We start from the raw sequence: 13,204 nt of genomic DNA, 5'->3' as shown, positions 1-13,204 counted from the left end.
GGAGCCCTGCCAGGAATGTTATGTTAGGATCAGTCTACTAAACCTCTACTTCTTCTAATGCCCCGTACACATGGTCGGACTTTGCTCGGACATTCCGACAACAAAATCCTAGGATTTTTTCCAACGGATGTTGGCTCAAACTTGTCTTGCATACACACGGTCACACAAAGTTGTCGGAAAATCCGATCGTTCTGAACGCGGTGACGTAAAACACGTACGTCGGGACTATAAACGGGGCAGTGGCCAATAGCTTTCATCTCTTTATTTATTCTGAGCATGCGTGGCACTTTGTCCGTCGGATTTGTGTACACACGATCGGAATTTCCGACAAAGGATTTTGTTGTCGGAAAATTTTATAGCCTGCTCTCAAACTTTGTGTGTCGGAAAATCCGATGGAAAATGTGTGATGGAGCCTACACACGGTCGGAATTTCCGACAACAAGGTCCTATCACACATTTTCCGTCGGAAAATCCGACCGTGTGTACGGGGCATAAGTGTATTTAATTGTGACTTTTAATAAACTGCTGGTATTTTGAGGTGCCTTCCTTGTTCTTCTGGATAAAAAGCCCAATGACGAAGGATGAAGCATAGTGGGATATGAGGGGACATGAGACCCGAAGAGCCTTTTCCACAATGACAGAGAATGAAGGGTGATTGGGTTAGTAAGGGTTTTATATTCTGATGGCTTGAGCCATGATAGATTATCAATAGACGGTGGAGTTGCTGTTTGCCCCCGAAACACTTACCTGTGCCCGGCTTCATCTGGTCTCTGCTCTCTCCCGGGTCTCAAAGAGGACACTGGGAGCAATGAGAGTCATTGACTCCTGCTGCTGTAAATCAAATCTGGTAAGGAAGAAGTGGGGGGCGGGGGGCAGGGCCCATATGCACTGTGCATGTCTAAAAAAAAATTAAAAACATAATGTTTCAAATCGCTAGGTGTGAATGGGGCCTATTTATAAAGAAAAAAAATTGCATAGTCATTTGTCCAGTAAAACTGCATGTGCATTTATTTCCGTGTGAATCAGGAAAAAAAAAATGTTCTTTAGGCTTTCTTTAGAAAATAAATGCAACCAATGATTATATTTACAGTGCCTTGAAAAAGTATTCATACCCCTTGAAATTGTCCACATTTTGTCATGTTACAACAAAAAACGTAAATGTATTTTATTGGGATTTTATGTGATAGACCAACACAAAGTGGCACATAATTGTGAAGTGGAAGGAAAACAATAATTGGTTTTCAAATGTTTTTTACAAATAAATATGTAAAAAGTGTGGGGTACATTTGTATTTAGCCCCCTTTACTCTGATACCCCTAACTAAAATCTAGTGGAACCAATTGCCTTCAGAAGTCACCTAATTAGTAAATACAGTCCACCTGTGTGTAATTTAATCTCCGTATAAATACCCCTGTTCTGTGAAGCCCTCAGAGGTTTGTTAGAGAATCTTAGTAAACAAACAGCATCATGAAGGCCAAGGAACACACCAGACAGGTCAGGGATAAAGTTGTGGAGAAGATTAAAGCAGGGTTAGGTTATAAATAAAATATTCCAAGCTTTGAACATCTCACGGAGCTCTGTTCAATCCATCATCCGAAAATGGAAAGAGTATGGCCCAACTGCAAACCTACCAAGACATGGCCGTCCACCTAAACTGACAGGCCGGGCAAAGAGAGCATTAATCAGAGAAGCAGCCAAGAGGTCCATGGTGACTCAGGTGGGAAAATTCAGGTGGGAGAATCTGTCCACAGGACTATAGGCGTCGTTAAACTGGAGCTATTGAGGCTGGAGTCCTGAATGTGGGGCCAAAAGCCCTGAGTGTCTAAGCGCCGGAGAAAGGGAGAGAAAATAGTTTAAACTGCAGCGGCGGCAGACGTAGTTTACCTGTGTGATATCATGATCGTCGCGACGCCACCCATTGCACTGACTGGCTGATATGCGGCGAAGTGATATGCACACAGCAGGAGATCAGGAGAACGCCAGCACGGCGACACCCCCTTCTCGCTCACCCTCAACCTCCCAGAGTCACACTGGATAATGGCCATGGTGGCTGTGACTGGGAGTGGGACAGTCACAGAACGAAGATTAAAGAAAAAAAAAAAAAAGGGGTGTCTCTGTCTCTGTGTTTCTCTCTGTCCCTCTCTCTCTCTCGCCCTTTTGGCGGGGCACAGTGGCTGCAATTGACTGGGCACAGTGGCTGCAATTGACTGGGCACAGTGGCTGCAATTGACTGGGCACAGTGGCTGCAATTGACTGGGCACAGTGGCTGCAATTGACTGGGCACAGTGGCTGCAATTGACTGGGCACAGTGGCTGCAATTGACTGGCACAGTGGCTGCAATTGACTGGGCACAGTGGCTGCAATTGACTGGGCACAGTGGCTGCAATTGACTGGGCACAGTGGCTGCAATTGACTGGGCACAGTGTCTGCAATTGACTGGGCACAGTGGCTGCAACTGACGGGCACAGTGGCTTAATTTGACGGGGCACAGTGGCTGCGATTGACTGGCACAGTGGCTGCAATTGGCGGGCACAGTGGCTTAATTTGACAGGCACAGTGGTTTAATTTGATGGGGCACAGCGGTCGCAATTGACGGGCATAGTGGCTGCAATTTTATTTTTTTTTACAAATAACAGAGTTATTTTATTGAGAAGAGTATACATTTACAAATTACTGACTGGTATCACAGTCAGAAGAGTAGTATAAAGGTCGTATTATGTAACATATTTAAACAGCATGTACATTACTTCATGTATCACACGGAAACGATAGTTAAAACCATATACATGAGTAGCCCAACTATTTAGTGTATTACAGAGGAAGAGTACGCATTAGATTGAGTATTTAGTGTTCAGGTAAGCATTCAGTTGTTTCATTGCACGTGGCTGCGTTTTCCAACCAGGAGTCCCAAATTTTCCCATGTTTGGCCGGGCAACCCCTATGGGCATAGATTTCCTTTTTGTAGGGTAAGACGTTGTTAATGGCGGAGATCCATTCCTGGATTGTCGGTGGTATTGCCCTTAGCCATTTTCTCGCTATAAGTAACCTAGCTGTGAACAGAGACTCTTGTAAAAATAGAATGTGAAATTTATCTGAGTCTTGGTCTGGGAACACTCCCAGTAAGCATGGTTTAGGGCATAACGTCAGGGGGGACCCCATCTCATCATGTATGAACTTTACTATATGGGACCAATAGCCTTGTATTACTGGGCATGACCAGATAAGATGGAAGAAGGTGCTAGAAGGACTGTCACATCTGGGGCAAAGTGGGTTGTGGTCATGTCTGTATTTGGCCAGGCGAAGGGGAGTCATATAAGATCTATGTAAGATATATAGTTGTGTAAGCCAATCTGAGAGCCTAGTGGAGATCTTTCAACAGGTGTCCAATGCGTCCTCCCATTCATCACCCCCCAGCTCCCCCACGTCGCCAGCCCATTGATCCTTCAATCTATAAGCAAGTGTTGTTACTGTGGGGCGGAGAAGAGTATTGTAGAATACTGAAATAAGTTTAAAGGAGTCTTGTCCCGTTATTATACAAAGGATATCCACTTGATCTAGGTTAGAAGGATTATCATGAAATTGAGTCTGGAGGGCATGGCGGAGCTGGAGGTAACGGAAGTGCATGGAATTAGGGAGATTAAATTCATCCTTTAGCTGTTGAAACGATTTCATGGTAGTATCGCAATAAACATCTGACAGATTCACCACACCCTGGGTAATCCATAAGTTATGATCTGGTATGGATAATAGTTCTTTTAGGCCTGGGTTATCCCACAGTGGTGTATGCGAGTGCGTGGGCGGCGTTTTCAGTCTATGTCTAACTACTTCCCAAATTTTACAGTGGTTATACAGTAGCCCTCTGCGGCTGCTTAGTACCCAGGGGTCTGCTGGGTCTCTGAAGAGAATTTGTAAGGGATGGGTGTGTACGCGAGTGTGTGGGGAGCATACTAGGGCCAGGTATCGGTCTTTGTCATGTTTATCTACATAATAGAAGTGGGATAATTGTGCTGCCAAGTAGTATAAGTTGAAGTCAGGAAGTGCTGTACCCCCTAAATCTGTGGGGTTCTTCAGCACTTGCCATGACAGTCTGTGTCGGGTTGTGCCCCACACAAAGGAGTTAAGGATAGCTTCTATAGACTTAAACATTTTGAGGGGAAGGTAGACCAGGGCGTGCCATAGTACGTAGAGGAACTTGGGGAGTAGGATCATTTTTATTAAGTTTACACGGCCCATTACACCTAGAGGTAATTTGGCCCATGTCTGTGTCTTAGTTTTCAGGGTCGCAATCAGGGGTTCTATGTTTAGTTTGACATAATCTTCTGGGGAGCGGGTGATGACTATGCCTAAAAATTTCATGGAACTAAGGAGGCTTGGGTTTTTGTAGGGGCGCCTATGTCAATGGGAAGGACCTGGGATTTGTCCCAGTTTATCTTTAATCCTGAGTAATTACCAAATGTTTGTATTACTTTTAGTGCTGTCTCTAGAGAAGGGCCGGCATCTGTTAAGTATAGCAGCATATCGTCAGTGTATAGACTCAATGTTTCCACCAAGTCCCTGCACCGCAGACCCTCAATTCCCTGGTGCGATTGCAACGAAGATGCGAGGAGCTCCATGTCAGAGCATATAATAGGGGGGATAGGGGACATCCCTGACGCGTGCCCCTCGAAAGGCGCCAGAGACTCTCCCATTGACCAGTACCCTGGTACTAGGGTTTTGGAGGAGTTGGATCCATCTAACAAAGTTGGGTCCGAGTCCAAACCGCGCCAAGCATTTCCAGAGGTAATCCCACTCAATTGAGTCGAACGCCTTTGCGGCGTCAAGAGACACCACAACTCTGGATCCCATCTGGTCATGCTCAGCTTCTAAGTTCATATGTAATCTACGGAGATTATAGGCCGTATTCTTTGCTGGCATAAACCCCGTCTGATCCGGGTGGATCAAGGTAAGAATCACTTTGTTCAAACGTAGTGCCAGGACCTTGGCCAAAATTTTAATATCTAGTTGGAGAAGGGATATGGGATGGTATGATTCGGGGAATTCTAGATTTTTGCCAGGTTTAGGTATGAGTACTATAAAGGCCTTGCACATGGATTGAGGTACGGAGCCGGATTTGAATATGAGAAAATAGCTCGTATAGCCTGGGGACCAGGGTTTCATTGTATGTTGTATAAAACAAGGGGAGACCATCCGACCCGGTTGCTTTTGATGGGTTGAGGTGGAACATTGCCTCTGCTATGTCATCTTTGTAATGGGGGCCTCCAGCATCTCAGTCTGCGATTGTAAAAGTGTGGGCAAGTCTATGCCAGCTAGGAGTGTCTCCACTTCCTCTCTGGGGTTGTTAGCAGTGGAAAAATACAGAGATGCGAAAAAGGAGCAGAATTTCCCAGCCACCATATCAGGGTCAGTGATCAGTACATCATCATTGTTATGAAGGGAAACCACAGTTGGCGGTCTGTGATCCATATGAGCTAGGTAGGCCCGTTCCCCACACTTATACATCCTCTACTTGCTGTACAATATTTTTTTCTCCGCTTTTTCAAAGTGGAGGCTATTTACCACTCGGGCTTGTAATTTTAGCTGGTCGGCTGTGGGTGGTGAGGGATTGTTAGATAACTTTCTCTATATCTGCTAGGGATTGTTCTGCCAGCCTGATCACTTGTGAGGAGGTTTTCCTATACCTGACTATATGCTGAGCTAGTTTCATACGGGCGTGAGATTTGAAAGAATCCCAAACCACATCAAGTGGCGCTGTGTTCCTATTGGTTTGAAAAAAGAAATCCCACTCGGTACCTACCTCCTCTATGCCAGGAACCACTGATAACCAAAAGGGGGGGGGGTCGAGCCTGAGTTCAGCCCAATAGGGAGCATGATCAGAGAGTACGCGGGGGTTGAAACCTACTTCTCGAAGTATTAGGAGAAGAGAGCAGGATATTAATATTAAGTCTATTCGTGACATAGAATTATGCGCTACTGAGAAGCATGAAAACACCCTGTCTTGAGGGTGGCAATGTCTCCAGGTATCTACCAAAGAAAGTCCAGTAAGAAGTTTGCCGAATCTGGTATGTGAGTGGGAGGGGTTGTCAGGAGGCGTCAGCGTCAGTCTGTCCAGCTCCCTATCTGCCACATTATTAAAGTCCCCTAACAGTGGGAAATTGGGACATAAAAGAGAGACCTTCTGTTAAGACAGCAAATTGGAAAGGGGGAGGTATGTAGACTGCCATTATAAGGAGCTCCAGGCCATTTATTCTGGCATGTAGAAATAAGAACCTCCATTGAGGGTTAGATCTAAGCGTCAATAGAGTGAATTGTGCTGTTTTGGCCACCAATATCGCGACTCCTCTAGAGTTAGCAGTATGAGGGGCCTGGTAGAGCCATCCCACCCAAGGTTTCTTAAGTGTCACCAATAGTTGGCCTGTGAGATGAGTCTCCACCAGTACCATAAGCTCTGCACGTTGAGCTTTGAGGTATGGCTGGGCTGCATTTCTCTTAGGTCTAGCTCTGATACCTCGCACATTCCATGTAATACATTTTAACTTAGGCATATCATGGTTAGGTGTCTATCAGTGTCCCCGATATCCCGGGCCAGCGTCCAGACGTCACGAGCCGTCCCACAAGTGGTCCGAGGAGCCCAGGGCAGCGGGGACAGGATAATAAGATGTGATCCACTGAAGTCCAGATGATGTAGTCACATGCAGGGCTCCAGTGCATCGCACATCACCGATGTCACCAATCAAATCCCAGAAAATAAAGCTCTTCTCAACATAAAGTGGTTGCAAAACTTTAAACCAACAGTGGAACATAAACAGGTTAGAAATGAATACACTGGCTTGCCCAGGCAGCCAGCGCCCCGAGTACCTTCCCAGGGCTCTCTGCGGGGACCAGACAGTCCAGGGAAACAATGCTTGTGCTGAATTGCAAACGTTACATTTGGTATTGAAAAAAGCGGGGCCTGTTAGGGCTCCCACAACTAGGGAGTGATTATTCGCTGCAGAGCGAGCAGCAGCTCGAGGAGTGAGACTCCCAGTCTAAAATCTCCAGGATCACATGCATGGGGGAAACAAAAGGATATGCAGGTTTGAGTCTGTATCCCGGGAATCACAGAGGCTAGTAGCTTGCCAATGGAGCAAATTGCTCGGGGCAGTAGTCATATGTGATAACGGATTTTAGGCAAGCGGAGCTCCCGAGCAGCACTCCTCGCACCATGCCGGTCCAGACAACGCCCCCCCTACACCACACTTTTAACATTTATTTGTAAAAATTTTTGAAAACCATTTACCATTTTCCTTCCACTTCACAATTATGTGCCACTTTGTGTTGGTCCATTACATAAAATCCCAGTAAAATACATTTACATTTTTGGTTGTAACATGACAAAATGTGGAAAATTTCAAGGGGTATGAATACTTTTTCAAGGCACTGTATGAGCCAATGCCCTCCTACATTCTATAGAACTGTTACATCCTTTCACTTGTTACAAAAATGTATGTATTTCATATGCTCGTCAGCTCCATCTAGTGGCCATAATGCAGTATTGGACTATTGGCCATACCAAAAGAAAATTAATTCAGATGAGAAAATAAATAGCCTAAAATACACTATTTTACCAAAAGTATATGGACACCTGTCTTTACATTCACATGAACTTTAATGGCATCCCAGTCTTAGTCTGTAGGGTTCAATATTGAGTTGGCCCACCCTTTGCAGCTATAACAGCTTCAACTCTTCTGGGAAGGCTGTCCACAAGGTTTAGGAGTGTGTCTATGGGAAATGTTTGACCATTCTTCCAGAAGCGCATTTGTGAGGTCAGGCACTGATGTTGAACAAGAAAGCCTGGCTTTCAGTCTCTGCTCTAATTCATCCCAAAGGTGTTCTATCGGGTTGAGGTCAGGACTCTGTGCAAGCCAGTCAAGTTCCTCCACCCCAAACTCGCTCATCCATGTCCATTTTTTGGACCTTGATTTGTGCACTGATGCGCAGTCATGTTGGAACAGGAAGGGGCCATCCCCAAACTGTCCCCACAAAGTTGGGAGCATGAAATTGTCCAAAATGTCTTGGTGTGCTGATGTCTTAAGAGTTCCCTTCACTGGAACTAAGGGGCCAAGCCCAACCCCTGAAAAACAACCCCACATCATAATCCCCCCTCTCCATCAAATCATTTGGGCCAGTGCACAAAGCAAGGTCCATAAAGACATGGATAAAGGAGTTTGGGGTGGAGGAACTTGACTGGCCTGCACAGTCCTGACCTCAACCCAATAGAACACCTTTGGGATGAATTATGCCCCGTACACACGGTCGGACTTTGTTCGGACATTCCGACAACAAAATCCTAGGTTTTTTGCCGACCGATGTTGGCTCAAACTTGTCTTGCATACACACGGTCACACAAAGTTGTCGGAAAATCCGATCGTTCTATACACGGTGACGTAAAACACGTACGTCGGGACTATAAACGGGGCAGTGGCCAATAGCTTTCATCTCTTTATTTATTCTGAGCATGCGTGGCACTTTGTCCGTCGGATTTGTGTACACACAATAGGAATTTCCGACAACGGATTTTGTTGTCGGAAAATTTTATCTCCTGCTCTCCAACTTTGTGTGTCGGAAAATCCGATGGAAAATGTCCGATGGAGCCCACACACGGTCGGAATTTCCGACAACACGCTCCGATCGGACATTTTCCATCGGAAAATCCGACCGTGTGTACGGGGCATTAGAGTGGAGACTGAAAGCCAGGTCTTCTTCTCCAACATCAGTGCCTGACCTCACAAATGCGCTTCTGGAAGAATGGTCAAACATTCCCATAGACACACTCTTAAGCCTTGTGGACAGTCTTCCCAGAAGAGTTGAAGCTGTTATAGCTGCAAAGGTTGGGACAACTCAACATTGAACCCTACGGACTAAGACTGGGATGCCATTAAAGTTCATGTGCGTGTAAAGGCAGGGGTCCCAATACTTTTGGTAATATAGTGTAGCCCTATTTCCACAGAATAAATGTATGTGCAAATCCACTGGCCGAAAATTTGTAAAATAATGTTTTTAACTTAAAATTACAGAAAAGTGTGCGAATAAGATTCAGGATTGCAGCAGTTTCAAAGTGAAGATGAAATCAAGGAGACGGGACATGACCTCAGACTAGCAAGAGGAAAGTATTATTTTCCCGAAAGAGGTAGCAGCAGAGGTCATGAGTTAATTAACAGCTAGTGAATCTAAAAATGATCGGGATGAATGTAGGTCTATCCTCAAAAAAAAAAAAAAAGAAAGAGTGAAAGAAAGGGCAGACTCAAGGGACTTTGTCTATTTTTCTTCTGCTAATCTTTTTTTTTTTTCTTTTTTTTTTTTATCTACTGTACCGGAGTCTCTAGAAATTTAATGGAGTGAAATGTTTTTCTCTTGCTTCATACAACAAAAAATGGCCAACGTTGGAGCCTCGCACGTTTTTGTCAAAATGTTTTTTTTTTTAAGCCGGTATTACAATTCAATATGGTTAATTTTTAAGTTTTGAAAATTGATGTACAACTTTTTTTAGCAAATGATTAAAGCTACTTGTCTCCAGCAAAAGTTCCTAATTAAACAAAAATAAAAAAATAAATTAAAACAAAACGTTATTTTTTTTTCTCTATGCAAATTAAATCTACAGCATAAAGTCCAAAAAACAAAAACAAAAACAAAAAAAAAAACATCTGTACCTTCTTCATCCTGGCCTTTCACTCTGTTCTGAACAGAGAAGTAAGCACGCCCTTACCTGACCTACATACACTTTCACCTGCTGCCTCTTTGCATTCTCTACCCACATCTTCAACCGACTCACGTGTGAAACCTGAATTTTCTAGATTAAATAGACAAGGAGAAGAACATCTGACTGTTTTTTTTTTTTTAGTTTTTTTCCATTACCTTTACCCCTCATGGACTGTGAATTTCTTACACTTACATCATCGCCTTATCTTCATATTTTGACGCAGACTCCTAGTTTTGGCTATAGCTGTAGAAGTTTCAATACTTTTGCCCTGTTCTATGAAAATGTATGGAGGGATGTCCGCAAGGAAAAATTGAATAATTCCTACTCTTGGGATTTTTGCTTCTATCAAGGTTAGTGCTACTCATCTCCTCCCAGCCAAAGCCTCTAGATGTATTTTCTGCTTCTGATAAGTATATACTTGCATAGTTGAGCTCAAGGATTTAATTTAGCAAAAATGAACCAAAAAAAATGGTGGAGGCCTTGCCCACTGAAACCAATCAGGCTCTCCGGGCATTTGAGAGAACGATATCCTAAATCTGTTAAGCTTTTATTGATAACCAAGTGTGGTTTTGTTTGTTAAAGTTCTCAATTTCTAATTATTTGGCCAGGTTAATTTACTGAAAACCTGCAAGATAATATTATAATAATTATAATTTAAAAAACAATATTTTTAATAACATATTATTATTATTATTTGTTTATATTATTAAATGATAACAATAATAACAACAACAACATCAATAATAACAGCAACAACAGTTATTATTATTTGATAATATTATTATCGAATAATAATACAAGAGTTCTTCAAAAAATGTTGGCACTTTTTTTAACTCTATGAAATATAAAAAATTGCAGAAACATTTTGAAGACCCCTTGTAATACTATTAAAGATAATAGTGACAGTAGTAGTAGTAGTACTATTATTATTGTTATATTATTATGAAATAATAATATGAGGGTTCTTCATAGTAGTAGTAGTACTATTATTATTGTTATATTATTATGAAATAATAATATGAGGGTTCTTCAAAAACTTTCTGCATTTTTTTAAACTCTATTAAAGATAAAAAATTGCAGAAACTTTTTGAAGACCCCTCGTAATAATAATAATGATAATAGCGATAGTGGTAATATTAGTAGTACTATTATTATTATTATTATTATTATATTATATTATAATAAAATAATAATATGAGGGTTCTTCAAAAATGTTCTGCATTTTTGTTTTTAACTCTTTTAAACATAAAAAAGTGCAGAAATTTTTGAAGACCCATCGGAATAATAATAATGATAATAGTGATAGTAGTAATAGTAGTAGCAGTAGTACTATTAATATTATTATTATTATATCATATTATTATAAAATAATAATATAAAGGGTTTTTCAAAAACTTTCTACACATTTTTAACTCTATTAAATATAAAAAAGTGCAGAAACTTTATGAAGACCCCTCATAAAAACAATAATGATAATGGTGATAGTAGTAGTACTACTACTACTACTAATACTAATTATTATATTATATTTTTTAACAAAAGTATCATCTTGTAATTTGTACCTACAGTGAGTTTTGGGGTTTGCAGTGTTTGTGCATAAGTTATGATTCCAATAAAAAGGGAAAGAAAAATTATTGGAGTGTTTTTGCCACAAAATTACTGGTTGAAGCTGAAAATTTTGGTTCTTAAATTGCAGAAGTGAACTTAGCTGCAAGGGGCGTTTGTACTCCAAGGTTAATTCAAAATCAAGCTTAAAAAAACCCTAATTCCACTTTTCCAGGTGACCCCAATGCATTTGCCGAAGTCAGGCAAAATGCATGCTGTTGAATGCTATATACTTTTATCTAGAAATTACTTACACATGGTTTGAGCTATGAAAAACGGACCAAAGATGTTGTCTCTTGCAACCAATAGGATTTAGCACTCTTCACGTCTTTGAAAGAATGAAATCCTAAATCTTCTTAACTGCATCTCCCAGATATTAGCACGTCTATCTAAAATGTAGGACCTGTATTAGCATTTTTAGACTAAGGTTGGTGGACACATGACCATCACACCTATATGAACTTGTTGGACATCCCATTCTCAAACCATTGGTATTAGTATGGAGTTGCCCCCTTTTTTGCACCTATAATAGCCTCCACTCTTCTAGGAAGGCTTTCCGCAAGAGTTTGGAGGGTGTCTGTTAGAATTTGTGCTCCCTTGGCCAAAAGGACATTTATGAGGTCAAGTTCTGGCATTGGAGGAGAAGAACTGGCTCACAATTGGCATTCCAGTTCATCCCATAGAGAAGTCTTTCTCAACCTTTTCAACACAGAAGAACCTTGGGAATAACTTTCCCGTTTCAGGGAGCCCCTGCTAAGAATTTCTATATCTTCAACTCATGATACATTAGTGTGATGGTCAGTGGGAAGTCATTGTGAAGAGGTAGCCCTTTATGGATAACTCTACAGATCAATGGTATCAGTGGGAAGTTATCTCAGAAGCACAAATTGCTCATTGCTCAAGAAACCCCTAGCAACCTCTGGAGGAACAGTAGGGTTTCATGGAACCCTGGTTGAGAAACCCTGTCATAGGTGTTCCAAATGGTTGCGTTTATGGCTTTGTAAAGCCTTCTCAAGTTCCTCAACACCAAACTGATCAAACCATGTCTTAATGGAGTGGACTTTGTACAGTGGGGCATATTCATGCTAGATCATCATAGAGCATTCCCAAAACTGTTGCCCCACATCTGGAGGCACACAATGATCTAAAATGCCTCAGTATGCCATTATACGTCGAAGAAGATTGCATGGCTGCGTGCTTGAATTTTTGCATCTGGTGTTGGAATAGGATTTCCAGCAACCTCAACTGGTGTGATGGTCAGGTGTCCATAAATGTTTGGCCATATAGCATATTTAGTATGTAGCCCTAATTGAAGGAAGCAGCCCATTGGTTCTAAATCCCCTTTGGACTATATGTTCTGATTATTTACTTTCATTATGATGGCATCTCATTAAGCATTTAAAAATAATTATTGAAGCTCTATAAAAAGGTGGTGCTACGTTTCAGGAACCTGTTTCTTGCGTATAACCGTTGCTGGATACGTTTGACAGTACTCAGATGTTCTTACCTGTAATCCTGGTCATTGAAATGGTCAAGAACTCAATCATCTCTCCTTCTTCATACGCCATATTGGGGTTATTGTAGAACTTCCAGTACGAGAGTAAAATTTTGTCTTCTGCACAAATGCTATGTGTAAGCTGCAGCTCCAAGTTCCTTGTGTAGCAACCACAACTTTCATATATCCTGTTCTTATTGCGATTATTAATCTAACAACAAGGAAAACTAGTTGTAGCAGTTTGTAATTGTGATGGCTTGTTATATTTTGTAGAAAGCTGTCTATTAAGGGCAGTGCCTGGAGTCTGCCTCCCTCCCCCTTAAATATTTTGAAAGTTAAGCAACACTTGAAGGATAACTCAAGCCAAG

General features: G+C 41.9%; 2 protein-coding genes across 2 annotated transcripts in view; one reads left to right on the top strand and one right to left on the bottom strand.

The window, feature by feature from the left end:
* The window catches only part of LOC141108706 (uncharacterized), a 71,110-nt gene extending 58,014 nt beyond the window's left edge, over positions 1-13,096 (bottom strand). Inside the window, exon 1 of the mRNA XM_073600576.1 lies at positions 12,849-13,096. Coding sequence (XP_073456677.1) covers positions 12,849-12,909 — 61 coding nt within the window. The 5' untranslated portion in view covers positions 12,910-13,096. The remainder of the gene's footprint in view (positions 1-12,848) is intronic.
* The window catches only part of LOC141108705 (uncharacterized), a 112,251-nt gene continuing 108,867 nt past the window's right edge, over positions 9,821-13,204 (top strand). Inside the window, exon 1 of the mRNA XM_073600575.1 lies at positions 9,821-10,086. The gene's annotated coding sequence lies outside the window, so the exon portion shown is untranslated. The remainder of the gene's footprint in view (positions 10,087-13,204) is intronic.

This window comes from Aquarana catesbeiana, linkage group LG09, assembly GCF_042186555.1.
Source record: "Aquarana catesbeiana isolate 2022-GZ linkage group LG09, ASM4218655v1, whole genome shotgun sequence".
NCBI classification, from domain to species: Eukaryota; Metazoa; Chordata; class Amphibia; order Anura; family Ranidae; genus Aquarana; species Aquarana catesbeiana.
Note: the sequence above shows the minus strand (reverse complement) of the source record. Positions and strands in the feature narration are given on the sequence as shown.